The 26,061-nt window shown below is 42.3% G+C and overlaps 3 protein-coding genes across 16 annotated transcripts in view; 1 reads left to right on the top strand and 2 right to left on the bottom strand.

Moving 5' to 3' along the window:
* The window catches only part of kif15 (kinesin family member 15), a 16,417-nt gene extending 9,531 nt beyond the window's left edge, over positions 1-6,886 (bottom strand). Inside the window, exons 1-17 of the mRNA XM_031579944.2 lie at positions 6,724-6,886; positions 6,409-6,445; positions 5,842-6,028; positions 5,666-5,742; positions 5,528-5,565; positions 5,260-5,357; positions 4,726-4,905; positions 4,324-4,533; positions 4,046-4,171; positions 3,496-3,618; positions 3,064-3,208; positions 2,662-2,750; positions 2,002-2,205; positions 1,522-1,708; positions 781-922; positions 461-602; positions 51-236 (exon numbers count right to left, since the gene is read on the bottom strand). Of these exons, the coding sequence (XP_031435804.1) occupies positions 51-236; positions 461-602; positions 781-922; positions 1,522-1,708; positions 2,002-2,205; positions 2,662-2,750; positions 3,064-3,208; positions 3,496-3,618; positions 4,046-4,171; positions 4,324-4,533; positions 4,726-4,905; positions 5,260-5,357; positions 5,528-5,565; positions 5,666-5,742; positions 5,842-6,028; positions 6,409-6,445; positions 6,724-6,742 (2,190 nt within the window). The 5' untranslated portion in view covers positions 6,743-6,886. The remainder of the gene's footprint in view (positions 1-50; positions 237-460; positions 603-780; positions 923-1,521; positions 1,709-2,001; positions 2,206-2,661; positions 2,751-3,063; positions 3,209-3,495; positions 3,619-4,045; positions 4,172-4,323; positions 4,534-4,725; positions 4,906-5,259; positions 5,358-5,527; positions 5,566-5,665; positions 5,743-5,841; positions 6,029-6,408; positions 6,446-6,723) is intronic.
* A 1,915-nt stretch (positions 6,887-8,801) lies between these two features.
* On the bottom strand, positions 8,802-18,470 carry tacc3 (transforming, acidic coiled-coil containing protein 3). Of its 13 annotated transcripts, none has more exons than XM_031580247.2 (19): positions 18,183-18,470; positions 17,081-17,127; positions 16,317-16,494; positions 15,969-16,102; positions 15,573-15,622; positions 15,090-15,311; positions 13,607-14,927; positions 13,433-13,505; positions 12,799-12,982; positions 12,600-12,658; positions 12,294-12,424; positions 11,217-11,304; positions 10,885-11,034; positions 10,595-10,662; positions 10,455-10,498; positions 10,147-10,307; positions 9,676-9,782; positions 9,154-9,274; positions 8,802-8,957 (listed from the first exon to the last, which is right to left on the bottom strand). In XM_031580247.2, exons 1-19 carry the CDS (start codon positions 18,249-18,251, stop codon positions 8,892-8,894), a joined length of 3,273 nt encoding a protein of 1,090 aa, XP_031436107.1. In that variant the 5' UTR covers positions 18,252-18,470; the 3' UTR covers positions 8,802-8,891. The 13 variants fall into 13 exon arrangements, with proteins under 13 accessions (XP_031436107.1, XP_031436100.1, XP_031436099.1 ...); XM_031580240.2 differs by adding an exon at positions 17,727-17,748 and having other exon boundaries at positions 13,607-15,311; positions 17,051-17,127; positions 18,183-18,469; XM_031580239.2 differs by adding an exon at positions 17,727-17,748 and having other exon boundaries at positions 13,607-15,311; positions 17,068-17,127; positions 18,183-18,469.
* lrit3b (leucine-rich repeat, immunoglobulin-like and transmembrane domains 3b) lies at positions 16,730-25,073 on the top strand. 2 transcript variants are annotated; one of them, XM_031580249.2, is made up of 6 exons: positions 16,730-16,926; positions 19,249-19,335; positions 20,852-21,315; positions 22,276-22,581; positions 23,127-23,189; positions 23,527-25,073. In XM_031580249.2, the coding sequence occupies exons 2-6, from the start codon at positions 19,301-19,303 to the stop codon at positions 23,871-23,873; spliced, it is 1,215 nt and encodes a 404-aa protein (XP_031436109.1). In that variant the 5' UTR covers positions 16,730-16,926; positions 19,249-19,300; the 3' UTR covers positions 23,874-25,073. The 2 variants fall into 2 exon arrangements, with proteins under 2 accessions (XP_031436109.1, XP_031436108.1); XM_031580248.2 differs by lacking the exon at positions 16,730-16,926 and having other exon boundaries at positions 18,648-19,335.
* Positions 25,074-26,061: the final 988 nt, after the last annotated feature.

The following is a 26,061-nucleotide window of genomic DNA, read 5'->3' as shown; positions in this document are numbered from 1 at the left end:
GTGTGTATATATGTGGGCATGTGCGTGTGTGCGTGTGTGCGTGCGTGTACCTGCACCAGCCTGAGCTCCTCACTCAGGGCCTCACAGGCCAACTCGTTCATCTCCAGAGGGGGCTGCTCATTGTGCAGGTCCTCCGGACTCTCTTCTGGGTCACCGTAGCCATTCAGATGCTCTGGGCTGGCCAGCGGCACCAGGCGGTTCCGTAGGTTATACGTTCTGGTTGGGGTGGTCAAGATCTGGTGGGAGAAGGCCATTTAGAGAACACATTACAGATAAGACTACATATTGGAGATTACAGTTGGGATTGTTTAAGCACAATACTTACAATACAATACTTATAATAATACTAGATAGAATTGCTGGATGAGGCCACGGGTGCTCTGGGTCACTGGGAATGAGCAAGTAAGTGTGTGTGTGTGTGTGTGTGTGTGTGTGTATGTATGTGTCTAGCTCTCTCTACCTTGAGGGTCTCAGCATGTATCTTGTTCAGCTGGGACACCTCCTGCTTTGTGTGGGCCTTAGTGGCTTCCAGAATGTTCTCCAGGTGTTTGTTGGACTTCTCCAAGTACCTCATCTCTGCCTCGGTCTCTGTTAACCCTTTTCTGTGGAGAGGTGAAAATAGTCAATCAGCAATTCTGCCTCGATCTCCGTTAACTCTTTTCTGTGGAGAGGTGAAAATAGTCTAATCGGCATTTTCAAAACTGATCTGATTCTTTGAGTGCATCCAGACTGAAAGACAGGGTAGCTTTTCACCCCAAACTCCAATGGGTCTGATCTTACTTGGTTACTTGTTTGTAGTCCTCGAAGGCCTGCACTGTGGCAGTCAGCTCCGACTGCTTCTGCATCAGCTGGGCCTTCAGCCTTTCCACGGAAACCTTCGATATAGTTTCTGCCGTTACTGGTGTAGAATATGTGGGCGGGGCTAATGGAACAATAGACACAAAAGAAGTTTTTTATCTCCATACATTTCCACAGCATAGAATGCCGACATGTCATTTAAGTCAACTAGTAAACGCCAAACTTTGCCTGAAGATGATCAACATGTATGCATGCATGTCAGTATGTCTTCTCATGTTCCTTCGCTCATGCTCTCAAATTAAAGCAATAAGGAGTTCTGTTCCAAAACTAGCAAGCTAACTACCTAAAAGAAGCCTGATAGAAGCTTGCCAACACACTAACTGGTGTCTTTCGGCAGTATAGCTGGCAATGTCATGCTGTGAAGCCACAGAACTACATAGGGCATATCCTGGATGGCTAGTGGGGAAGTGTTTATCTGTCCTTCACATGACCATATGCTATCAAAATGAATTTGTGGATGGTACCAAAACTTGTTGCCTATAAAACCATACCTCCAAAAGTGTCAAATTGTTGCATAGTGTTACTTTAAAAGCACACTCTTCAGAAGAGTTCTGTTGTGATGCTCCTAGCACCATGACAAAGCTTTACTGGAACCCTCCACAGAGTCGGAAGGACGTAGAATCTGCGGCTTCTCTGTGTAATGTCTGCCCTCCTAGCTCTTACCACTGGTGTCTCTGGTTGTTTTTTCAGACGCAGCCAAGTTGTGGAAGGCCTCCTCCAGCTCAGTGGTGCACTGCTCCGCAGCGAGCTGCGCGCTCTTCACCGAGTCCAGCGCCCGCAGCGAGCACACCTCCTCCCTCAGGCTGAAGTTCTCTGCTTGGTAGCGCATCATGCGCGGGTGGTGCTCCAGCTGGGGGGGGGGGGGAGAAAAGAAAAAGATGAAAGGGGGTTATGAAGAGGGGAGAAACAGGAGGTAAGTCACTAGAAAAAAAAATGATGTGCACCATTTGAAAGACAGAACTTATGTTATTTATGACTCTCTAAAGAAAAGACCAGGGTACAACAGACTGACCATGTCAAAACAAGGGCAATGTTCTGAATATGAAAAGGTCCTGACACCTATTGATTTCGGTCATATTCTATCTTCTCTTCGTCATTATCATTGTCATCTCTGTTCGATCAATGTAGCGCTGTGTGTGGCACCTGGTCTCGGAGGATGCTGATCTCCTGCTGAAGCTGCTCCAGCTGGGTCTGGTTCTGCTGATCCAAGAGGGGCTCGCTATTCAGCTTCTGCTCCAGCCGAGCGATGTGGTCCTCGCGGAAGCGTACGATCATGCGGTTGGACTGGACGAACTTCTCCTTCTGGGCCCAGGCCAGCTCCAACTGAGCCAGCTTCTGTTGCAACACCTGAGGACAAGGGTACACCAACAGGCATGGGTATGGGGTCTCATGCTGAGCCTGAAACATGCAGGTTTTTAGGGCAAGTGTTTTAGTACTTAACTTGCACTTACAGTAGTTACATTCCTGCACTTTTTTTTATTTCTTATGTAAAGCAGTATTTTTACACTAGGTCTCTACTGCTCGTAGCTTGATTGTTCTCTACTTTGTACGTCGCTTTGGATAAAAGCGTCTGCTAAATGACTAAATGTAAATGTAACCCACACAAAGCACAACTAAGAGGACCAAGCAAGGGGTGATTAAAATGGCTCTTTGCCCTGGTGGTACAAAAGCAGATTTTAAATCTTTGACGCTGAAGGTGCAGCGCGATCATATGATGAAGTAGTACAGTGTGACATCAGACGAGACGATAACGAAGGGATGAGAAATTGTTGTGTGAGACGAGGAAAATGGTGTATACTGCACCTTCTTCTCATCCTCGCGTTTCTTCCACAGGAGCACGGCGACCTTGAACGGCTCCCTGTAGGACGGTCTCTCCTGGGCCTCAGGGGAGCCTGGAGGCAGGAGACACCAGTCAGTGGGTGCATGTGCCTCGAACCATCACAGCCCGAAGAGGATTGTTTAACATACGCCCTTATGAATCCCTAATGTGTTGCTCTCATTTTATTTTGAGCTGTGATTATCAAACAGACACATTTAAGGGGCTGCTGGAGAGGCTGAGAGCTGAACAGAAATAACATTTTTGGTCGAAACATAACAGGATATGCCTAGCCAGAAGGAAGGGAGAGAGAGAGAGAGAGAGAGAGAGAGAAATGTGTGTGTGAGAGAGAGATAAAGAGTGTGTGTGTGTGTGTGTGTGTGTTGTACCCATATCGATTTGGGGTCCTCCAGGGGCGCTGTCCAGGGCCTGGGGTCTGTGAGAGAGCAGCGCCTGAGCCAACTGGTCCTTCAGCTTCTTCACCTCAGCCTGCAGCTGCCGCACGTTCCCATGCGTGTCCTCGTTAATCATGGCCTAAGACACAAGCAAAACTTTTACACACACACACACACACACACACACACACACACACACACATCTACAAAACAGAATTTCTATGTGCAGATTTCAAATGCATGTAGTAAAAAAAAAAAAACACATAAATACTCCAAATATACAAAATACACCCACATATTAATATATTAAGAGACTAGATGAGATCACTGCCTTTTTTGTATGGTAATGTTTCTACCAATACTTCAGACACACAGTTGTACATGGAAGGTAATCTGATATATGACAGTCAGAAACTCTCCTCAGACCTTGTTCTTGATGAGTTTGGCCCTCTGGGCAAACTGTAGTGTGGACCACGTCTCCCCAAAGCACTTGGAGCCGGGATGCACATTAGCAATGATGCACGTCTTTGCATTCCCACCTAAAGAATCCTGCAAAACAGTCACTTAAACACTCAAATCCATGCGAACAAATCACATACATGTTTTCGTCCACGTTTTACTTTTAAAAATGAAGCAAGTAATTCGGTTATTTAATTTTCTTCCAAATAAAATTTGATTTTAGAAATGTTCCTGCAGTACCAATTACGTTGGAGACACTGAACTTATAGTGTTGAATGTACAACAACACTAACTAAGCGGTGTGGTTTTTATGTTAGTTTGTTGTGTTTTTTTGCAGCCTCACACTGAATTTGGGCTCAGACAGTGCAGGCAACATCACCACTGTGAAAGTTTGTTGTCTAAAAGGAAATCCCCCTAAAACACACACTCAAATGGTATTTGTGATCATTGTTACATACCCCACTGTATTTCTGATCAATGTACACCCACAGTTGTGAGTGATAACATGTGTACCCACCTTTAGCAGAAATGTAAGTTTGGAGTCACGGTAACAAATGTGTCGGGTCTTCCCATTGGACACGTCCACCAATGCCATGATCACCTGACCCAAGCACATCAGAGAGCGATTGATGCTGCTCGCTTCCTGAACGGTATAGGCGAAAAGATGAAAAGGTTAGATTGTCTTTTTCTGTCACACACCAACCCATGTTTCACCAAACAACACACACACACAGACATACAGACACACAGACACACACAATTCATGGTGTTGTAAACAAACTTTCCATTCCACACCTTTAATCGGGATCCCTCAGTGTGTGTGTCCTTCTGTCTCTCTGACCCTGCCAGGTCCACCAGGTTCAGCTGTGATGTCCGGATGTTGACCACTTCTCTGTCTGTCTCTTTGGACTCGAGAGTCATGGTGAAGACGGCGTGAGAGCGAGATGATTCGCGGTTCATGGAGGTAGAGGCCACACGACGGTTACGCCAACCCATGGACAGTACCTGGGTGGAGGTGAGGATGATGATGATGATGATGATGATGATGCATAACAAAATCTCACTGTTTTTTTCCCCGAGTTTTAAATGTGTTAAACATGATTGGCAGGATTACATATTGAATTCTATGCTGTTTTTTTCCTCAGGATCAATAATAAATCTTTAAAAAAAATTATAATAAAAATAAAAAGAGGCTACCTGATAGGCCTCGGCGGCGGAGGTGACACATTTCTCCACGGCTCCCTCCACAAAAACGCCCTTCTTGATGTTCTCCCTGAGGAAGAGGCTGGCTGAGGCGCTGTCCAACAGGTCGTAGATCTGCTCGTTGTAAATCTCAATGAAAGAGCACTTACACAGAAAACTTTTCAAGTTTCCCGACTGGAAGGAATGAGAATCATGTATGAAAAACTCAACCCGAAAGAATCAACATCTAGCAATAGCCTTTTGACATCTACTAAAATTCCACTGCTACCACACCACATAAAACACACAAATATGTTATAAACTTTATGTTGTGTGTGTGTACCGTTTTAGTATAGAATATTTGAATAGAATAGAATTTTAGGATACATCAGGCATTATATACATAAATCAAGTTGTCCTTACATCTTCATGGTAATGCTTTGTTCTGTACATATTGTGAAAATATATATAAACAGCTCCGGAATTCAAAGAGGTACTATGAAGCGATGATAAGCCACTGACAAACAGCAGTGAACACACTCAAATCACCTTTTCCACTTCTCTGTTAATTAAGAAGAACAGGTACTCAAAGCTGCGTGGTATCACCCCCCTCAGATCATCTGAGAAGCTGTCACAGTCAGATGGACCTACAGACAAAACCCCACAAACATTCAGCTATTTGGTACGTGTTACAAACGAGGCTCAGTTAATTAAATCAAGAATTGCATACTACCCAGCTTAAAAGATAATATATTCTCTGCCATTCGACTATGAGAATAGGAATGCTAAGCTTTTAGGAAACCCACTAGGCACTCACCAAGCATTGTGAAGGTTTTCCCCGACCCGGTTTGCCCACTAAAAAGCAAGCACACAAAATGAGTTTACGAATACAACACGCACCGGTCAATATTACTAACCATAACAGGTAATGAATTACCATATATAAAACACTTACTAGGCAAATATGGTACCATTGTAGCCATTAATGCAGGACTCCACAATGTTTTTGGCCACACTGGAGAACACAGCTTCCTATTTCATGTGAATACAATGGATGGTAAAACATTATAAAAGTCAAGCTGGTGAATGACATTATAGACTAAGATTGACCTTGTCTGATCTGTGGCTTACCTGTGAGAAGTCCATGTCTGCAACATGGTCATAAGTGAAGGTGCGTGGATCAGGCTTGGAGTGAAGACGGATGGTATTCGGGGATGTCACAGTTAAACACAAATTCTGATCACCATCTGTAGTCAGGCCCGTACCCGCAGTCAAAGGACGTACGCGAACAAACACCTTGATGGCATCACCGTCTCCACTTTAATTTAAAACGTAAGGGAAAGGAGATTTAGTAGAAATGCGGATTAAGTAAAGCATATGTAATAGGCTATGTTATATACATATCAGTAACACTGATTTGCTAACAAAGTAACGTTGCATTAAAAGGTACAATTGTCCTTGCAAGACCAACCATTACAGCTGTAGTACTCAGAACTGTATTTATATTATGCTTTGTTCTGTAAGTTCCCAAGTATTTTGTTTTAGACAAAACTACATCTGGCACCTTTAAGATAACGACGACTATTTGTCATACGCCTTGGGTCATGGAACTAACCTACATTTGTTTTCTTTCTAAGAAAGTCATCTACCTAACTAGCGAACACGTCGTCAGGTAACATAGCTACCCGCAGAACTTACCTGTTCCCGTTGAGAAGTAGCGAAGTATCTCCGCTACCTAAGGATTAGATGAAGATAAATCACACAATGGGCAGGAGTTCAACATTATCCCACTGCTGCTTATTAACAGTAAATGTTATCGATGTCACATATTGTTGTTATTATAATTATCGGCTAACGCATTTGCTCCTAAAGAGCCAGCTAATTCACCTTCCTGGCCAGCTAGCAGACTAGCTAACGTTATCTGTGTTGTTTACAGTCGACGACACAGGTTCTAGCTCTCTAATGGATTTCCAACAGCAAAACGGCATTAATCAATAACAATAGCGGACATACCTTTTCCCTTTGTACTCATGATAAAATCGCCACTATCTACATCGATTTGAATTTCCTCAGATAAAGGTAAGTTATGTACACAACTTCATACAAGAGAAGACTTCAAAATTGGCGCGGGTAAGTCACTTCTTCTACTTGTCTGGAACCTCTGCTCTGGTCTCGAAACCGTTGTCGCCAACTAGCGTTCTATAGATAAACCTCCAAATGTACTTCAGTGAACTGCCACCTTGTTGGTTCATATTTGTAACCTCAGTTCATTTCCCCGCAGTGTGGGTTTTAGAACTTTTATTAACTTAACTTACTTTATATAACTTGTAAAACAGCTGAAGCTGTGTTTTGTAACAGTTCAGAGGTATGTTAAGCAATGAATAGGCCTTCTAAATAGCCGTTTAGGATTGTGGGGGTCATGACTGTGAAGTAGTCACACTTATCCAATTACATTTTAAATAAATCTTATCACTTCTAAAGAAACCATGTTTTGTATGCAAAGTTCAAGTTCAAAGTACTTTATTGTCATTGTCACAAAACAACAAGACAGACGAGGCAGCACCAGACAGCTAAAAAACCTAACTGCCACTGGTCACATAACAGACAGGTGACAAATAAAAGGAAAACCCAACATAAATGTTCTTAGTAAGGTGTTGGGCTACCACGAGCTGCTAGAACAGCTTTAATGCGCCTTGGCATTGATTCTACTGGACCTGTTCAGGAAAGATTGGAGCATCATTCTTCCAAGATATTCCCTCCTTTGGTATTTTGGTTATGGTGGTGAAGAGCGCTGTCTAACACATTGGTCCAACCTCTACTATAGGTGTAAAATTGGTTTGAGATCTGGTGATGGTAAAGGCCATAACATATGACATCATTTTCACACTCATCAAACCATTTAGTGGCCCTTCTGGACAAGGGCACTCCCATCCTGGAGGAGACCACTCCCATCCTGGAAGAGACCACTCCCATCCTGGAGGAGACCACTCCCATCCTGGAGGAGACCACTCCCATCGGGATAAATATTTTCCATCATAAAATAAAGTTGATCACTCAGAACAATTTGAATTGATTTGCAATGACCCTACCCTTAAGGGGACAAGTAGACTCAAACCATGCCAGCAACATACCCACCACAGCATAACAGAGCCACCGGATCCCACTAGGGGGTCAAGCATTCAAGCTTGTACCGTTCTCTTGTTGTACACATTGACACTCTCACTCACCTGAGGAAGAGTTGTTCCTGTTCTTCCTTACATAATCGCACTAATGCTCAAGCATCTCCGTTAAATGTGCGCTGTTGACCACAATTTTCGACCCAATTTGCTGACGTCTTTCCCATAGATCTAAATGTAGTCACTTTTCCTTCAGAAACACCAGCCAGTTGAGCAGTCTTTGACTGGATCTCCTGATATCAGTGCCCCAACAATGAACCCCCTCTTTTAAAGTCATTTAATCTTTTCCTCTTCATCCAAATTCATAATGAACTGGGCCTGCTCAGCGTTTTCATACATGTCAGAGCATGACTGGGTGTTAATTGTGCAATGCACCCGTGTGGAAGCCTCTGCTTTCGTTATGTTTCCCCACACATCTGGTAAGGTGTCTAGAAAGTCAAGCAATGTACCCATCTTGCCTGAATACTGCTAAGAACTGAAAATGTTTTTTCATACTTCTAGCCCCTTGTAAATTTGGAAGCCAGTATTTCACACAAGTGATTTGTGCTCATCACTGGAGACGTTATGCAGTGCAACCAGTGCGTCACCTGGCAGTATTGGCGAGAGCTTGTAGAACTAGTGAACAAGCTGTGGAGCACATCCCTGTGGTAAGTGCTGATCATTACATACAGAGCCATATTGGACACACATCTGAAAAAAAACACAAATCTTTTTTTGACACACGTGTGCATCTGCTAAGCAGCAGCAGATTTAAACAGCCTACAACCAGAAGTTATGCATGTGCTCTCTTAGGAATAGTTTTAGGTAAGCTTGTGCAGGGATTAAGTGTATGGTCACACATCAAACTTGTGTAAGTTATGCTTGAAGCCGTTATATGAGGAAAATATATGCAGTCAATAACAACAACAACGCGACTTGATTTCTAAAATTCAGTTTTATTAATTAACTATAAGAGGACAGAAAAAACACTGAAATGGACAGACAAAAGTAGGGAAAACAATAAGATTAGTTTTTCTGAACATTTACAATCAGCTCATCACAAAGTTTGGTCAACTCCTCAGTCTCTTTGACCTATGGGAAGGAAGAGAGGAAACACACACACACACACACACACACACAGATTAGAGCAGTTCAAGAATATTTCTTCAAACAGAAAGCTTAATCTTCATAATCTAAAATAATCTACATACATAAACACCTCCCAACATCTGCATTATTTTAGTTTTTTGCTTGATGTATGGGAACGGCCTTATTTGAGTTCTATTACCTTCTGGTCCAGACTCTTCTCCAGTGACTGCACTTTGAGCTGCTCTCTCTTCAGCTGGATCTGCAAGGCTGAAACCTCCGACCTGTGTTTGCTCCTCACCTCGGCTATCTCACCATTTGCCCTGCAGAACCACACATGCAAACACACATCATTTTCAGACGGTTCTGTTATTCATGTTTTTGTAGATGCACTGTATGTACAGTTGAAGAGTTCACCAATATTATTATTGTTATTTAGCTTCATAACCTCATCCGATATTTCAGAGTAATTACATGGAATATATATATATTGAACATGCACTGCACAAATAGCTTCGTTTGAATTCCCATGAAATTGTATCCCATTGTAATAACACACACAGTATGCATACAGTATTCAACTCTAACATGCACTGAACCCTACAGGCAAGTCAACTGCAGTTGAAAAGTGAAGGTAGAAGAACGCTATTCTGTGTCAGTCAAAAATTAGAGATGGTTGGTGACGTGTCCATTAATTGCAAAGAAAGATGCAAGATGCTCTTACAGGGTGATCTTTTCTTCAGCGTGGGCCTTGAGGGACTTGTATCGCTGCTCTTCCTTTTTGATACGGGCCATGTAATCCTGAGCACACATCTTCAGAGTCTCTTCATTCTGGAGGAGGAAAAAAATTACACGGAATAACAAATCTGTTGCTTTTCAAGCACCTTCTGTATTATGCATATCCAATCGTTTAGATATTGCAAAGATGTAACCTAGAACTGCCATGAAATCTTTCAATCCCGCGTCGAATCCCAAACGAACATAATAACTTTCATCTAATACTAATATACGCCAGCTGAGTTGTACTTATTTATTTAATTTATTCATATTTAAATTTGTATGTATTTATATATTTGATTCCTCTTACATTGCTGCTATAACACCTGGATTTCCCTAAAGGGATTAATAAAAGTTTCTCGTCTTATCTTATGTCAACCAAAACCAGTTTGGCTGAAAACTCAAGAGAGCTGCCTACCTTCTTGTAACCCTCAATGATCTCTTTATGCTTCTCTAGACGTTTGAAGAGGTCAGAGAAAGATCTCTCCATTGAGTTGAGGTCGATGAGGGCCTGCTCCTTGTCCTCCAGGACTTTCTTCAGTTCCTCCTTAGCAGCCTGCTTCTCCTTCTTCCGCTCAGCTAGAGGTTCGAGAGAAGATGTACGGGAAATTGAGTGGCATTCAGAAAAATCTTAATCATATTTTCAACTAAACGAAGTTAACAAAACCAAGGCTGCTTCAGGAGACATTTTTAGCTCTTAAACTAAATGAACATGTAGTCACATACCAGTGATTTGTGCGTACGTGTTGTCAAACTCCGCAAGGACAACCCTGGAAAACAAAAAGGTCAAAGATCAACATCTAATGTTAACCTACAGAGGTCCCAAAGCAGATCTATTAATATCTAATAACAATCAGTGAATTTACCCCAGCTGCTGTTTTTCCTGGACTAGTGCATCACATTTGGCCTTCCATTCGTTCCCTTTCTTCTCAGCCTTTGGAAATAAGAAAATATATATATATTTTTTTTTCTGCCCATAAATCTGCATGCTGAGTCACCACATACGTGTGACACTGCAATGCTACAAATCTATAATAATCAGGACCATTTCCAAAGTCAATATTAATATACTGCAATCATTTAAAACATATTAGACATCCTTTGCCACATGCTGCAAGTGTTAAGTCATGTTGATGGTAATGAAAAGTTGAGCCACCTTCTCTTGTGCTTGAGCTAGGGCAGCATCCATGTCTTTCTGGCTATACTGCAGGACATCAATGATGGCACCATCATTCTTCAAAGACTGCTTGAATGAAGGAACCAACAGGTCAAACACAGCAGGGTCTTGGGTCATGTTACACACAGCCTGCACAGAAAGCATGAGAACACAGGAAGAAACCCTCTTCATTTTACATGGGTCAGACGGAGAAAGCGGTATTTTCCTAGATATGCGGATCAGTGTTGACTAGGCCGGAATTCAAGTTTTGCTCTGATTAGGTTCTAAGGCCTCTGGGTAAGTTACAGCACTATGGCACAACAGACACTCACAGGAGCTGAAAAGTCATCCAGAAACTTCATGTTGTCTGCTTGTCCACTTTGTGAAGACTTTATCTCAGCACGCCTCTGGGCATCCAATCTGAGAGGAAAGTTTCATTAGGCTCAATGAAACTGATCTGAAGTCAGGCTCACACTGTACAAGACATGATCTCATTGCTTTACAGAGGCTACCTGTCGATCACATTTAACAGAGCATCTAGCTGCTCCATAATACAGGTAAAAACATGACAGCATATTTACAGCAAATGCAGAAAGGTATGAACACTTACTACAAAGGCATTGGACACTTAAAAAGGGAGCACATGTTTTAAATATGATAAGATTTAAAATCAGTGTTTCCCACGGGTCTGAGAAACGTGTGGTGGTAACTGGCGGAAAGGGCAGACAAAAAAATGGTCTGCTACATGTGAAAACACAACAAATACATGTGACCTTTAACACAATTATCTTGATTTATCAATTTCACACATTTTTTTTTTTTTTTTTTTTTTAAAGATCCAGATTCTCTACTTCATCTACCCACATAGGAAGTAAGATAAAGTAAAAAAAATTAAGAATAAAACTATTCCGTGTGTACAAAGGTGGCACTGTTCGGAACTGTACTTCTAGGTCACCTGCACCTGCCTTTACCACACTGGGATTGCGGCTGCCTCTCTCCCTGCACTCTCACTACTTGTGCAAGCAGCTTCACTGACCAACTGGAATTGAGAACAAGCTTGAATAGCTCGTCTCACTGTTGACTGCAATTATAATTTCACATTACATTAACAGACGTATGTTATTCTTGATGGTTATGCATTGATTGAATGCCATCTCACGCTAAATGCAAAAGTTGGCTACACTACCCTTGATGTAAGTCTCCATTCTTAATTAGGAATTATCCACTAGTTAACAAATCGCAGATGGCATCATTCTCTCAGACAGATTGGCAGACAGACAAATAAATAAATAATAATAATAAAAAATGGGTCGTCAAATATACTTTGGCAGCCATTAATATGTGTGGGCGGTTCGCCCAAGTAAAGTGTATGTGTTTGAAACACTGGAAAATACAGTCAAAAGTCATACCTGATTGCAAGGGAGGGACGAGGCAGGCTGAAGCCCCCAGTGTTGGCAGCTGCCCCCTTCTTGGGACTCTCTCTCAGGAGGGGGTCAAACTTGAGGTACAGGGACTGTTTACGGAGCGCAGACTCCTGAAACTGGAACAGAAGAAGAGCATTCCCATTGGTTTAGACAACAGAAGAGCATTCCCATTGGTTTAGACAACAGAGGAGCATTCCCAGTGGTTTAGACATTTTAAATTGAACAGACAGAGCAACAATACACCGGAAGTACAATCTGACAGACATGTTTAGCAGTGAAACTCATGCTTACAGTGCTTGATCCAAATTGCTCTAGATAATCCATCTCTCCTTCAAAATCACCAGCCATGACTGCATCCAGAGGATTGAAAAGGTGGGGGGGAAAACAAACACAAAACTAAAAGTCAATAAAGTATCCCAGAGCATTCAGTAAAACACTCTTTCTGAGAACATTTCAATGCTAGCCTTCCCTCTATGCTATCTTTGCTTACATGTGGTTCCTGGCACAAACACTTCCTCCTGTCCCGTCCAGTCCTGTCTCATTGCGTTGAAGTTGGGATTCTGCTGTAGCTGGTCTAGTTCTGTGGGCTCAGGGTACACCGTCGTGGTCTGATCATGTTTTGGGGGACTCGGTGGAGCACAGGTCACAGGTGCAGGAGGCTGAATCACCTCAGGCTGTGGAGAGGCGTTTAGAGAAATTAGCATTAAAGGGCTATATGTAAGCCTGACTAGCTGTCGGCTAGCAAGCTAAATTACTTACATAAAATTACTAAAATACCCCCAATCCCAAACAGATTGGAGGAAGTGTATTACTATGATTAAAATATATCTAGGCTACCATTAATGTCTCCATCAATTCATATTTATATGTTACATTAACCTAGTCATGTTCATTTAAGCACTCAAACTTTTGAGCTAGCTGATTGGTTAACATTAAAGGTTACCCTATGGGCTTGCTGCGGAGCTACTTGAGACCAACTACAAGATTGCCATGCTTACTTGGGTCCTTTTGCAAACTCAATCTGGCACTCTGAAAATGGATTGAGGCTCTCTAATTTAAAAAAAATGGGGCGTTCTCCTTTAATATTTCTATCAAAAATTACAATTGTTTGTTAATGCATTTACCTGGTGAGCAGCAATGGCCTCATTTGCGTCCTCCATTTTTGAGACTGCATTCTCAGTGCTAGAGATGCCATTACAATAAAAAAAAATTAAAATGTCAGTAAATGAAATAGTCATGCAGTTCACACTGCCAAATTATAGATCTACAATGAACATATACTCAAAGGTCAGTAATACCTTGGCTGTACTTCGGGACCACTCTGAAGGGGTTGGACCTTTGCCACAGGAGTGGCAGAGGGCATACAAACAGGCTCAGGAGTTCCCTTCTGCTCTGGAATGGGCTTCTGTCCACCAGGGGCAGGAGAGCTGGCCATATTTGCCTTAGTGCCAAACGGGTTGAAATTGGGATCATCCAACTTGTCAAAGTCTAGCATGTAAGAGCTTTTAGGAAGTGGGGCTTCCGTTGGTGCGCCATCCTGTGGTTCCTTCTTGGGAGCAGGTTCAGGCTCCACGGGTCGGGGCGCAGATTTTTTCTTCTCCGTTGGCACGGCCTTCTTTTCAGATGCCTTGGAACCTGGTGGTTTCTTGCCCAGCCTTTTGAAGGGTGGTTTGCTTTTGACTTTGGCACCGTCGTCAAAGTTAAACTCCAGCAGTGTCACTGGTTCATCGTCAGCAGCAGCAGGGGTCGGCTGAGCCTCTGACGTCTCCTTGGAAGTGGGAGTTTCCTCGACAACGGCAGGTTTGACTTCTGTTGGCGCAGGTGCTTCTGTGGCAGACTCCACGATCAGTGATTTGCTTTCCACATTCTTCTGCTCTGGGGCGTCTTGTTTTGGTGGCGAGGACCTTATAGGCTCTACCTTCCTGTCCGGTGCAGGAGAGTTGCACATTTTAGGGCCACCAGTCTGGAAAGGATTAACCGAGTGCAGGTTGTCAAAATCAATTGAGTAAGTGCCGCTGGCTGCCAGCGGGGTGTCCGCCACAGGTTCGCTGGCAGGAAGTGGGTCAGGATTGGTTTGTGGTTCTGGAACCACTGGGCAAAGTGCTTTGGGAAGCTCCTCTGTGTCATCCAGGCTCTGATCGGTCAGAGAGGTTACAAGCTTTCTCGGATCAATGATCACGGGGCTGTCTGTGGAGCATATATTTGTAGAGGTGTCTGCAACAGAATCCTCAAGTGCATCAAGGAAAGGGAGTGTTTCATCCAAGGCTGAGTCAGGGTTGGCGGGCTTTTCCAGAACTATCTCTGATTCAAGGGCGGAGATGGAGGTGGTTTCAACGGGCTTTTCCAGAACTATCTCTGATTCGGAGGCAGAGATGGAGGTGGTTTCAACAGGCTTTTCCAGAACTATCTCTGATTCGGAGGCAGAGATGGAGGTGGTTTCAACGGGCTTTTCCAGAACTATCTCTGATTCGGGGGCAGAGATGGAGGTGGTTTCAATGGGCTTTTCCAGAACTATCTCTGATTCGGGGTCAGAGATGGAGTTGGTTTCGACTGGCTTTTCCAGAACTATCTCTGATTCGGGGTCAGAGATGGAGTTGGTTTCGACTGGCTTTTCCAGAACTATCTCTGATTCGGGGTCAGAGATGGAGGTGGTTTTGACTGGCTTTTCCAGAACTATCTCTGATTCGGGGTCAGAGATGGAGGTGGTTTTGACAGGCTTTTCCAGAACTATCTCTGATTCGGGGGCAGAGATGGAGTTGGTTTCGACTGGCTTTTCCAGAACTAGCTCTGATTCGGGGGCAGAGATGGAGGTGGTTTTGACAGCTTCGGGCTCACTATTTAATGTGGATCTGACAGCAGTGGCTCCCAGACAAGGCTGACCAGGAGAGAAGGTCATCTTACTTGAGCCTTGGAAGGGATTCATGGCATCCAGGTCGTCAAAGTCCAGCTGATAGCCTCCTTTGCTTTGAATGGGCATGTCATCGTCTGGATAGCCTCCAGTATCTGTGGACCAGCATTTTCAATTTTGTCATTGATTTCTTTAATTCTTAGTTTGTGACTGACCCTTTTTTTTTTTTTTTTTATTGTTGTTCGAACAAAACTAGTAAAATATTTTAGAATATGAACTCCAAGAATATGGTAAGGACATGAAATTTGGTATGAAACAGCATAGCAAAGCTCAAAGATCATTTGACAGATAACAAATGACAATATTTGAGGGATCCAAAATGGGCACATTCATCAAACAAGATTTAAGGGTTTTACCTGAACTTGGCAAAACCAACCCATCTCCAATGCTCTCCTCAAGCATGGACCTGCACGAACAGCAAAGGTAGCCATTAGTCTGGTTGGTTAAGTACACTACTTCTGCAAAATCTCCAAGCTTTCAAAGTCTACTATACTGAGCATGACTTAATCATTCCAAATATATAATCTTTGAATGAAAGAAACAACAAAAATCTGGTATTGTCTTAAAACAAAACTGTAAAACCGTATAGAATCATCCACCAGCTTTTTACTTATTTCTGATAAGGAAATCAAACAAAACAAGCAAGCTGCAAACTCCTTCACGATCTTGACAGATCACAAATATTAAGCCCACTCTTAACACCCTTTACAACCCTCTACTGCAGTCTTCCACACAACAGTAGCACGACATACCCATCAGAGGACGTCAGCTTTAGAGATTCCAGGGTATTTATGCACGCATCCAAGCTGCTCATCTTAATATTCTTAGTAGGTGATACTAGAACTCTCTTGGTGACAGGATCTCTTCTTGGAGTTTGAAAACAAACCTGCGACAACACAAATTAAATAAGTTGACACACACACACACACACACACACACACACACACACACACACACACACACACACACACACACACACACACACACACACACACACACACACACACACACACACACACACACACACACACACACACACACACACACACACACAAATCTAACCAACTTAAGTTCACCTTGTGGCTGACAATAGAAATTACCTTCACTCCCTTGGGGACAGTCTTATTGGAGAGGTTCTCAAATTGGGACTGACGTAGAATGGAAGGCCTGCCGGTTGGCTGCTCTAGATTGAAGATGTCGCAAGTATCCTCCGATATGCTGTGGTTGCCTGCAGGGTGGACCCCGAGGTTCTCGTCGTTTTCATGAGCCGAACTCATACTAAATAGCGCGAGAGAGAGAGAGAGAGAGAGAGAGAGAGAGAGTGAGTGTGCCAGTCAGAGAGATGACATCATAAAAATGTAAACAGACCGTACCACACCCAGTAGTGCCATGACTGCTGGGGTACAGATAAGGCGCGCACACACACACACACACACACCACGTGCTCTCCATACCCTTGCTAGTTTAAAGCCCACTTTGCCCATTTCAGAGAGCATCAATAAGCAACCCTCGGTATACAGTGCATGTAATGTAACGTGGTGTACAACCATGTCCTGCAAATGTGAGATGTGCAACCTTAAACCTAAAATCGAAATAAGGACTGTCCGCAGTGGAATTATCTGTCTTTATGCCTTCAACAGAGATGGGGCTGTGATGGGAAGACGCCATTTGCCATGTTCACCAAGGACTTTGTGCATCCAGTTTCTACAGGTAAATATTTTGTTTGTTTCGCCAAACATTAAATCTTAACAGCATTGTTTTCAGCAATATTGTCTGGTGAAGGCATGAGATGAAAACACAATGAAAAGTGATTTCAAAACATAAAAGACTGAACTCTTCACGCAGCTTTACCAACTATGCTCACTTCCAAGCTAGGCCTGCTGGGTTTTCAGTCTTGGTTTTCCCGACAGACTTCAACATAAGGGGAATAAAGGTGTAGAAAAAATAATTTCCTATTCTATTTCCATGCAAAGTCAATATTTCCAGTTACTGCCAAAGTTGGGTAAATTGACACGGTCAAGCAACCTCACAGCACAGCCATTTAGGTTGCAACCCCGAGGTTACCGTTACCCTTAACATGAGCATTCATTCGTGCAGTTGTAGCCTTTTAATTTCTGTTACTTCTAGCTAATCATAACATCAATCAAGTTTATGTTAACCGTAAAGTCTTCCTTCTGCAGCCCAGAAACTAACGCTGGGGATAGCTGGCATAGATGTGCTGTCCACATTAGCAAAGTCAGCCAAATTAACATAAAACCTTGACAAAACTTCAAGAGAATTAACAACCTAAACAAAAAAATACAATATTTACGCAACAGCAACCATTAAATGGGTTTAAAATACGAACCAAACGCAACGTTAATCTTTATATGACTAACGTTCACGTTACCCAGGCCAAACGTCAGTCTTGTCTGGTTAACAACAATAGCTAGCTAGCACATTATCCAGCGTCAGTTCAAAGGTAACGTTAACATTAACTGCAATAGCTGCAAACGTTAACTTACACATACCGTTAGCAAGTGGATGTCATGACTGAAAAACAGAAAATGTGTTAGGTTTCGGATAATGTGTAACGTTAATGTTGAAATGATTTCAAACAAAAGTTAGTCGTTTTCTCAACCCAATTTAGCTCAAGCTAGCTGTAACTAACGTTAACGTTGGTTTGTTGGCTAGCTAGCGATAGCTGTCTTCTTAGCATAACTCCCCATCATTCAAATCCTAACAGGCAACTTAACGTACGTTAATGTTAGCGTTAGTGAACAAGAAGACGAGACCAGCTATTGACAACGTGTTAGTAAGTTAACCCAGGACCTAACGTTACGGCAAAATATAAAATAGGGCATAAATAGCAAACGTCTTGCTTGGCAGACAGCTGATTTAAGATAATTCTGTAGGCTAGCGTCAGTTAAGTTCGCTAATAAACACAATATTCTGATAACATACAAACATTCTTATCAGAAACCCACCTCACTTTCAGCTAACGTTGAATGAATTCTGTTAAGAAAAGGATTTGACGCGGCAACTTCTTTCCGCATGTGAATTGAACTCTTCCCTCACCAGCGTTCAGTAGATTTCAAATTTAAACGCCCTTAACAGCCACCAATCAATGAAACAGCGTGTCCGATCTAAGGCGGGATGTAATACGAATCTCCCAATAGACTCAAAGAAGAGGAGCGCTATGTGACCCAAGCGAACCAATGAATGGCAACTTGCTTAGAAAAAATCCTATGACTGGAGACTTTTTCTGTTGATATCAGATGTGTCAGTGTCTGAGATTCTGTTTACCCTTAATTGAGCCTAGTTATTTATTTTCAAACCTATCCATGTAAGCATTGGATTCGTTGTGCTCTTTTACAATGCTTCAATAACTTAGTGATATTGTAGAAAGTGACATAGGCACTAGTAAACATTTAACATGTGCCCACATGAAATAATTTCCTCTTAAAAGGATTTTTGTGTGTTTTTATATAGGTTAAGGACACGTTCTGGATTATTTCCTTTCAAAATAAATCACTGCACTAGTTTAAATATTAGGCTATCAATTGTGTTCATAAGCTCTATAGTCACAGTTTATTTTATTACATACCCTGATTAAACGTGTTAAGACACTATTTGAACTATAGGCTATGTGAACCATAATGGGTCTGCAGTGTCACTTTAAAGGCAACTGGTCAAAATGTGACTGTTGGCTTGTCCTTTATACTCACTGAAATGAGGAGGTCAACACAAATAACAATCAACAGAAATAATCAAGCCCTCACAAAACACCCTCTCTATCTCTCTCTCATTCTCTCTGTCTATCTCTCTCTCTCTTTCTGTTTATCTGTGCATGTGTGTGTGTGTGTGTGCGCGCACGTTTGGTTGTGTATTGTGACCTTCTCATGGCTAGCGTAATCCTTGCTAATCCAAGTCCCTAAGTGATTCCATGGCACAGTGCTTGGGAATGCTGCACTGTTGCCGTTCTACACCTACAACCACCGCTGACGGGGACATGGCCCTCAAAAGCTCACATCTCTCTCTTCTCCTCATCAGTTTGTGTTCAACACTGCTGCTCTGCTCGGCATGCCCCTCGCTGTGCTCATGTATGTATCAAGGGGGCAGTAATGACACTGGACTCAGGTACAGTCTGCGCTCTTGTTGTTTCAGTTAGGCATGTGTGTGTGTGTGTGTGTGTGTTTGTGTGTGTGTCGTATGCATGGTTGTTTGAATGTTTATGTTTGTGGTTTTGTTGTTTTACATTTATCAAACACCTGTGTGTGGTGTGTTGAATGTCTGAGTAGAAAAGTGCTAATCAATCCTTGGAATTACATTTGGGTTTAGTATAGAAGAAAAAAAAACATTGTAAGTCAATTCACAGCCCATGAAAAAGAAAGCGTTGAACCAACATACGTCATATGTCTCGGAGAGATGTTTATTGATTTTCTCCCAGCAAAACAAAGCCATAGGGCTCTTCTTGTTGGAAGTGTGCCACTTATTCTGTGTTAATTTAGCCAGGTTTGTCATTAAACCACATACTTGGAATACCCCCCTGATTTGCAGAGCCTGTTTAAATTGCTAGTGTTCACAGTTGGCATGCTTTCCTACAGCGGACCATGCAATCATTACTGATTAAGATCTGGAAAATAGAGGAGAGGATTTTCAATCCAATTAATTAGCAAGTCATTCCACTGAATGCAAGGGAACGCTTCAATAGTCTGCCAAAAGGGCTTGTGTATCAGAATGTCTATGCCCTTCCAATCAAATTAAGGATACAAGGAATTCACAACTTAATTTTACTTGTCTGACAAAGGCCAGAAAGTCTGAGAGCTAGCCATTAGAGTCATGCTATGGCTAAAGCTAGGAGACGTGGCTTTTGGCCTCCTTGTTGCATGCTCACAACACAATACTATGAGGAACTGTGCAACACAGAGCAAGTTATGTTGGTGTCTCGACCCAGAATAGGAGTGAGGTTTAGAGAGAGAAAGCAACTGAGGTCAATGGGTTAGAAAGCTGTGTAGCGTAAACCTCATTCCCAGAGGTCTCAAGAGACATGCTAGCTATCAACAATGGCTTTTGGCCTCTTTGTAACCATTCCCTATCTACCATGTGGAGACGGCCCACTCCAGTCAAGGAAAAAGTCGAACAAAGTCAAATTCTATTTCATTATCCGTTCCAAGACGATACTTTTGAAAACCTGCATTTTGGAGGACAGTTTGCTGGTTAGCAACATTAGTAACATGAGAATTACAGAGCAATCCGATCACAAATCAGTGCAGAATATAGGTTTCACAGAGTATCAGTTAGATGCAATCCCAGTCAGGTGCAATCCTATCTTGCTGTAACAAAGGCAGTTGCCTCGTAGGATTAATTACTGCACTTTGTGGGATCTTTAATGATTTCAGGGGCATTGGTAATTCTAAAGTTATTTGCACTTGGCTGTTCCTGTGGCCCTGGCCTACTGGCTTACCTGAGGCAGGATGCATGCATTGCCTGTGTAATATGTGGCCCTACAAATCTGGCCCTTGATAACTTTGAAGGGCAGTGATGCATCAAAGATCTCGGGTCCAAGTATCCTGCATGTTTTCATCGTGACAAATGGGGCCACATTAAAATAAACACTATGGTGTAGAATATTTAATAAAATCTTTTCCATCAGATTTGTGGAGTGTAAGGATCCGGCCATCGTTATGGTCCCAGCAGACGTACCATCAGATACCTTCAAGCTGAGGTTGCAGAAGACATCAGTTGTTCGTGTGCCAAAGGCTTCCTTTTCATCACTCGGGCGACTTCTGTACCTGTGGCTCACCTACAACTCCATCACAACACTTCACCCACGTAGCTTTGCCAATCTCTCCGCCCTCCACGAACTGCGATTGGATGGGAACCTCCTGTCAGTCTTTCCCTGGGATGCACTTAGAGACATGCCCCGCCTCCGCACGCTGGGACTTCACAACAATCGCTTAACCCGGATCCCTGTGCATGCAGCACGTTACCTTGGTAACATCACTTATTTAGATCTGTCAAGTAATAGACTGACCACCTTGCCCAATGAAGTGATTGCTGGCCTGCCCTTCTATCCACCCTTCGACCCTGCTCAGCCCCAAAGGAGAGTAGTGCTGGGTAAGTTGATTGTCAGATGAGGGAGGGACACAGGGTTGCAGGGTTTATATTTGTTAATTTATCTTTCGTTCTGAAATCCCTGAATTAAGCCCTGAAAGTATATCACAGAATAAAATGTTTATTGGATGGATCGCGGAAAGCGACTTTAGCCCATAGGTATTTCTCCTGCAAATGTGCCTGTATGCAGATTCTCTTTATATAGTAAGACATGATCTTTGAAGTGCACAGACAGGTAGGTGTTAACCTGCTCTTTGTTACATCTGCTGGAACAAATAATCTCTCTGGGCAGATTATATGTGTAGTATTGGATAAGTGTAACGTAAGGAATAACCACAGATGAATAGGATTAGTATCCAGAGTAACAGGCCAGTGAAAACATAGTTCCAGTGACATTACCTCTCATAGATTAGCCAGTGAAAACATAGTTCCAGTGACATCACCTCTCATAGATTAGCCTGGCACAGGCCCTGGCACACTGCCTTCTACAACCTGCTGGTTACCAGTTCATGATTGTGAATTGCGATTAACTTGGTCTAATCTAGTGGTCTGATTGAGACAGCACAGATTTATCCTTACAGGTAGGTGTTGGGCTATTTCAGATGGCACTGATGAGCGTAATAATAACATGTAGCTATAACATATAAAGAAAGTGTTGCTATCCTGCTTAACGAACCATAACTGTCACTCAGGGCAACATAGGACTTGGTCTGACACACATGAAGACACATGTCTTTTGAAAGACGTCACAAACAAATGTAATGACCATGACAGCATATGTGTTCTATTTTTATCTATCTTTCTCAAAGATGCAAAGACATTCTCCCCTAAACTCTGTCTGGCATCTGTCATGTCTCATTTATCATCTGTTCCACTTGAAAAGTGAATCCATCCAGCTAGCCATTCACTCATCTATCTATCTATCTATCTGTCTATCTATCTGTCTGTCTCTCTGTCTGTCAGGTCTGCAGGATAACCTGTGGGTGTGTGACTGTCGTCTCGCTCTTCTTTTGGAGTTGAGTAGAACAACGGAATCGTATCTTGTTCTGTTGGACCGCTATATCGTGTGTAGCGGCCCAAAGGATTTTTCAGGCGTTCCTTTCCAGAGTGTGGAACTGCCTCACTGCGTCAAACCCTCTGTTTTGACCTCCACCACAAAGATCACCACTCCGCTAGGAAGTAACGTGATGGTGCGGTGCGAAGCGACAGGCTTTCCCACACCAGCTCTCATCTGGATCAAATCGGCAGGCCCCAACGACAGTAACACAGGTGCCCACATTTTTGTCCTATGCCAAGAGAAGTGTCTGATAACTTTGTCATTGGATATAGAATAGATATTGAATACATATTCGCAAGAGCAGCAATTCCTAAAATATATAAACCTACAGAAAACATTAAGGATTTGGTTGTACACCCTTACGTTTTTAGTCTGTGTGTATCGTGTGAAATTACCAACAGAGGGCACTGTTAACATTGAAAATGAAAAATGTGACAAACCTTGTACAGCTCTCACAGACTCCTGTCTCCCTGTGTGTGCGTGCATGTTTAAATGTGTATGATCGTTGCAAAGGGAGTTTGGATAGAGAACCTAACAGACAGAGCATAAAACACAGAGAGAGCTCAAGATGGGTGTGCATAGTAGTTATGATTATGACCACCTCACACATTCTCAGAGCCCAGACAGAGTACTCAGAATAGATAGTGAACCTGACTGTATGCAGAATGCAGTGTATTTCAGCTTTGTATGTTTGTGTTTGTTTCATAAGAAGCACATCTAGTGACTGTGTGCTGTGTTCATGCCATGTGTATTTCAGCATGCTGCAGAGATATCAACGCAACAGCACTAAAAGAGAAATTGCCACGGCGTTTGCCAAGTTGTAAGTACCCACTTAACAGTTTTGAGTTACAGTTTTGAATTTCAGTTAATCAAATATCTTGACAAGAGTACTCATACCGAGCAAATATATTTAATACGTGTTTTCATGTATAGCATGCATGCTAAGGATACTTTTATGTGCCTAGGAGATTATGTATAACCACCATAACATTTATATTGTATTGTATGCATGGTATATTGAATTAACCAATGTGTAACAACAATGTGTACATTCACATTGTGTAATAGCAATGTGCTTACATGTTTTTGGGTAATTCATGCTGAAAAATATACGTGGTAGAAGTGGGGCTGATATATTTGTGTGACCAACCCCTCAGTCCTCCAGAACTCCCCACAGGTGGGCCTCCGGTGGTCCGTCATCAGCCTGAACGGGATCTCGTACGGAGACGCTGGGGAGTACCGCTGCAGGGCACACAACATGGCGGGCTCCTCTGAGGCGTCCATCAGCGTGGACGTAGTCAGAGTCGTGGCCAAAAAATCAGCATTCAAGACACCTGCCCAGAAACTCAGGAATGGATCGCCCCTTCCCCCTCCCTCACGAAACGGTCCCTCCGTTTCAAACGCTTCCCCCGGGCGGTACATGAACGCCCCCAAAGCCAGCCGGGATAAAATGAAAAGGGAAAAGATGAAAAGGAACAAGATGAGCGCCCTGCAAATGCAATGACCTCTCCTTTGCATTTTGGAAATACATTTTTACTGAATGTTTTTTGTTTGAACTTTAAAAACTTTAGTGTGGATGTATACCAGTTCTGTCTTGTATGTTGTATGATATGTGATGTGCTTCTAAGAGGCTAATTGTTCCAATTTGATCCATTTGCCTCCTCTTAAAGACAGTCATTTCCCCACTCACCCAGTAGGATTTCTCATCATTAGAACAGAAGATGGCTGGGCTGATGAGTTCTTCCATTCTTGCCAAAGGTCGTTGACCTCTGTGCCTTACTGTAAATGGCCTCTCTCTACAGTGGCACCTGCAGTCCAGTTCTGTGGAGACTCTAACTTAAGGTCACTGGATCTGCTCACTGTCTAGTTGTTAAGCTGTTGCTTGTCTAAGGGTCATGCCTTGGATTCCTTTCACAATCTGTTCATGTATTGAATTCGCTTGTAAATGAAATGGGAATATATTTGTGTAGTATTAATTGTGTCATCTACAGTTCAGTACGGGCAGTGATATATGACCATATGATGCAATTGATAAATGGAAAATGTTTGACAAAGATCTTAACTGAATGATTTAATCAGACAAAAACCCTCAGAGCAGGTCTCAAAACGACTAGGTGAACTACTGAAATTATGAATATGTGATAGTGTGTTAATACTGCAAGGACTGTGATTGATTGACTGTGTTAATGTTTTCTAAAAGAGAGGACGATTCAGTAAAATAATGCAACTCTGAATGTGTTTGTTAAAGTGGTTATTATTTTATTTTCTCACACCTTTAGATGGAGATGAGCTGCTGTTCTTCAGTTTGTGGTGGAATTGTCACCAACTGCAGCACTGTATTTCGGAAATAAGGAAGAGAAACTTATTGTATAACGAAATAGAAACTGATCTGAGGCTCTGTGTCATTCGGTGCTACTGCGGTACGGAGTCTTTGGAATATAATCACAGTGACCTGGAGGTTTTTTTTCCAAGGTGTTTTAGAATAATGTTGTCTAGATGCCAAGTTAATTTTCATTTGGCACTTCCAACAATAATATAATTCCGGTATAATGGGTTTCAAACAAGGATTTAATCGGACCAAGATTCTAATTGTGAATAGTTGTCTTTGTTGCATTGACTCAATGCATGAATGTGTATGTGAATGAATTTGAAGTTTTACTGGTTTTTGTTAACCTTCCAAAACAAAGAAATTATCTTTTCTTCATCAGTCTAAAAGTTATTTCTTCCTTTAGTGACCTGAAAGTCACCATGCATGTTTCCAAGGCATGCCTGTATCTGGTGTATCTGAGTTCCCTACCATATCTGGCCACTAGAGGCCACTCACGAGTACTCATAATTCACCTCAATTAAACAAAATCTCTCATTGCCTCATTGAAAGAAAGATTAATGCAATTAAAAGTTTCATAATGCTTCTTTTCTACTGGTTCTATAGCTTGAAAAGGAATAACTGTGCAATGCTAAAGTGCCTAAAATAGTTAATGTTGTAACTCTGTTTTGGGCTCTGAAAACAGTGTTATCCAATGCTTCTCTCTCTTTCTTTCTTTCTCTCTCTCTCTCTCTCTCTCTCTCTCTCTCTTTCTATATATATATACAGTATATATATCAATCAATCTATCTATCTATCTATGTACCTATCTATCTCTCTGTCTATCTGTCTATCTGTCTAATTCTGTAACTCTTTCTTGCTCTGTCTCACTTGACAGACATTAACTTATGTTTCCAAAGCAACAGAACAGCAACAACAACGAAAGATAGAAGAACGTAAAAATACAAAGTACATTTCATTGTCTGGGCACAAAACTGAAGACTTCTGTCTCACTAGTTGTCTTCACTTATGGAAATTAGTCAAATACAGTTCTATGAAGCGGCTCACAACGTTTTCAAATAGTACTGGGAATCTGAGGTAGCATGACGAGAACAAGAGGATAATGATGATTCCAGGCAGAAAAAATAGTCTCTTGTCCGTACACATTTGGCAGTAAAGGATTAAGTGACTCATTTTCCAGACCAATTATAAGAATTCTACCATCTTTGGCCAGCCAGGTGTTTTCTATATTGTTCAGTTTAAATGAACAATTTATGGTCGCTGACTGTGTAGTTTGTTAAAATGTCTCTGTGCTTTTATGAGGTATTCTGCGAAATTGGGTCCGCTGCATTGTTGTCCCTAGTCTGTTTTAGTTGTAGTCTGTTAT

Source organism: Clupea harengus, chromosome 14, assembly GCF_900700415.2.
Source record: "Clupea harengus chromosome 14, Ch_v2.0.2, whole genome shotgun sequence".
NCBI lineage: Eukaryota > Metazoa > Chordata > Actinopteri > Clupeiformes > Clupeidae > Clupea > Clupea harengus.
This window is presented reverse-complemented; position numbering and strand designations above follow the sequence as displayed.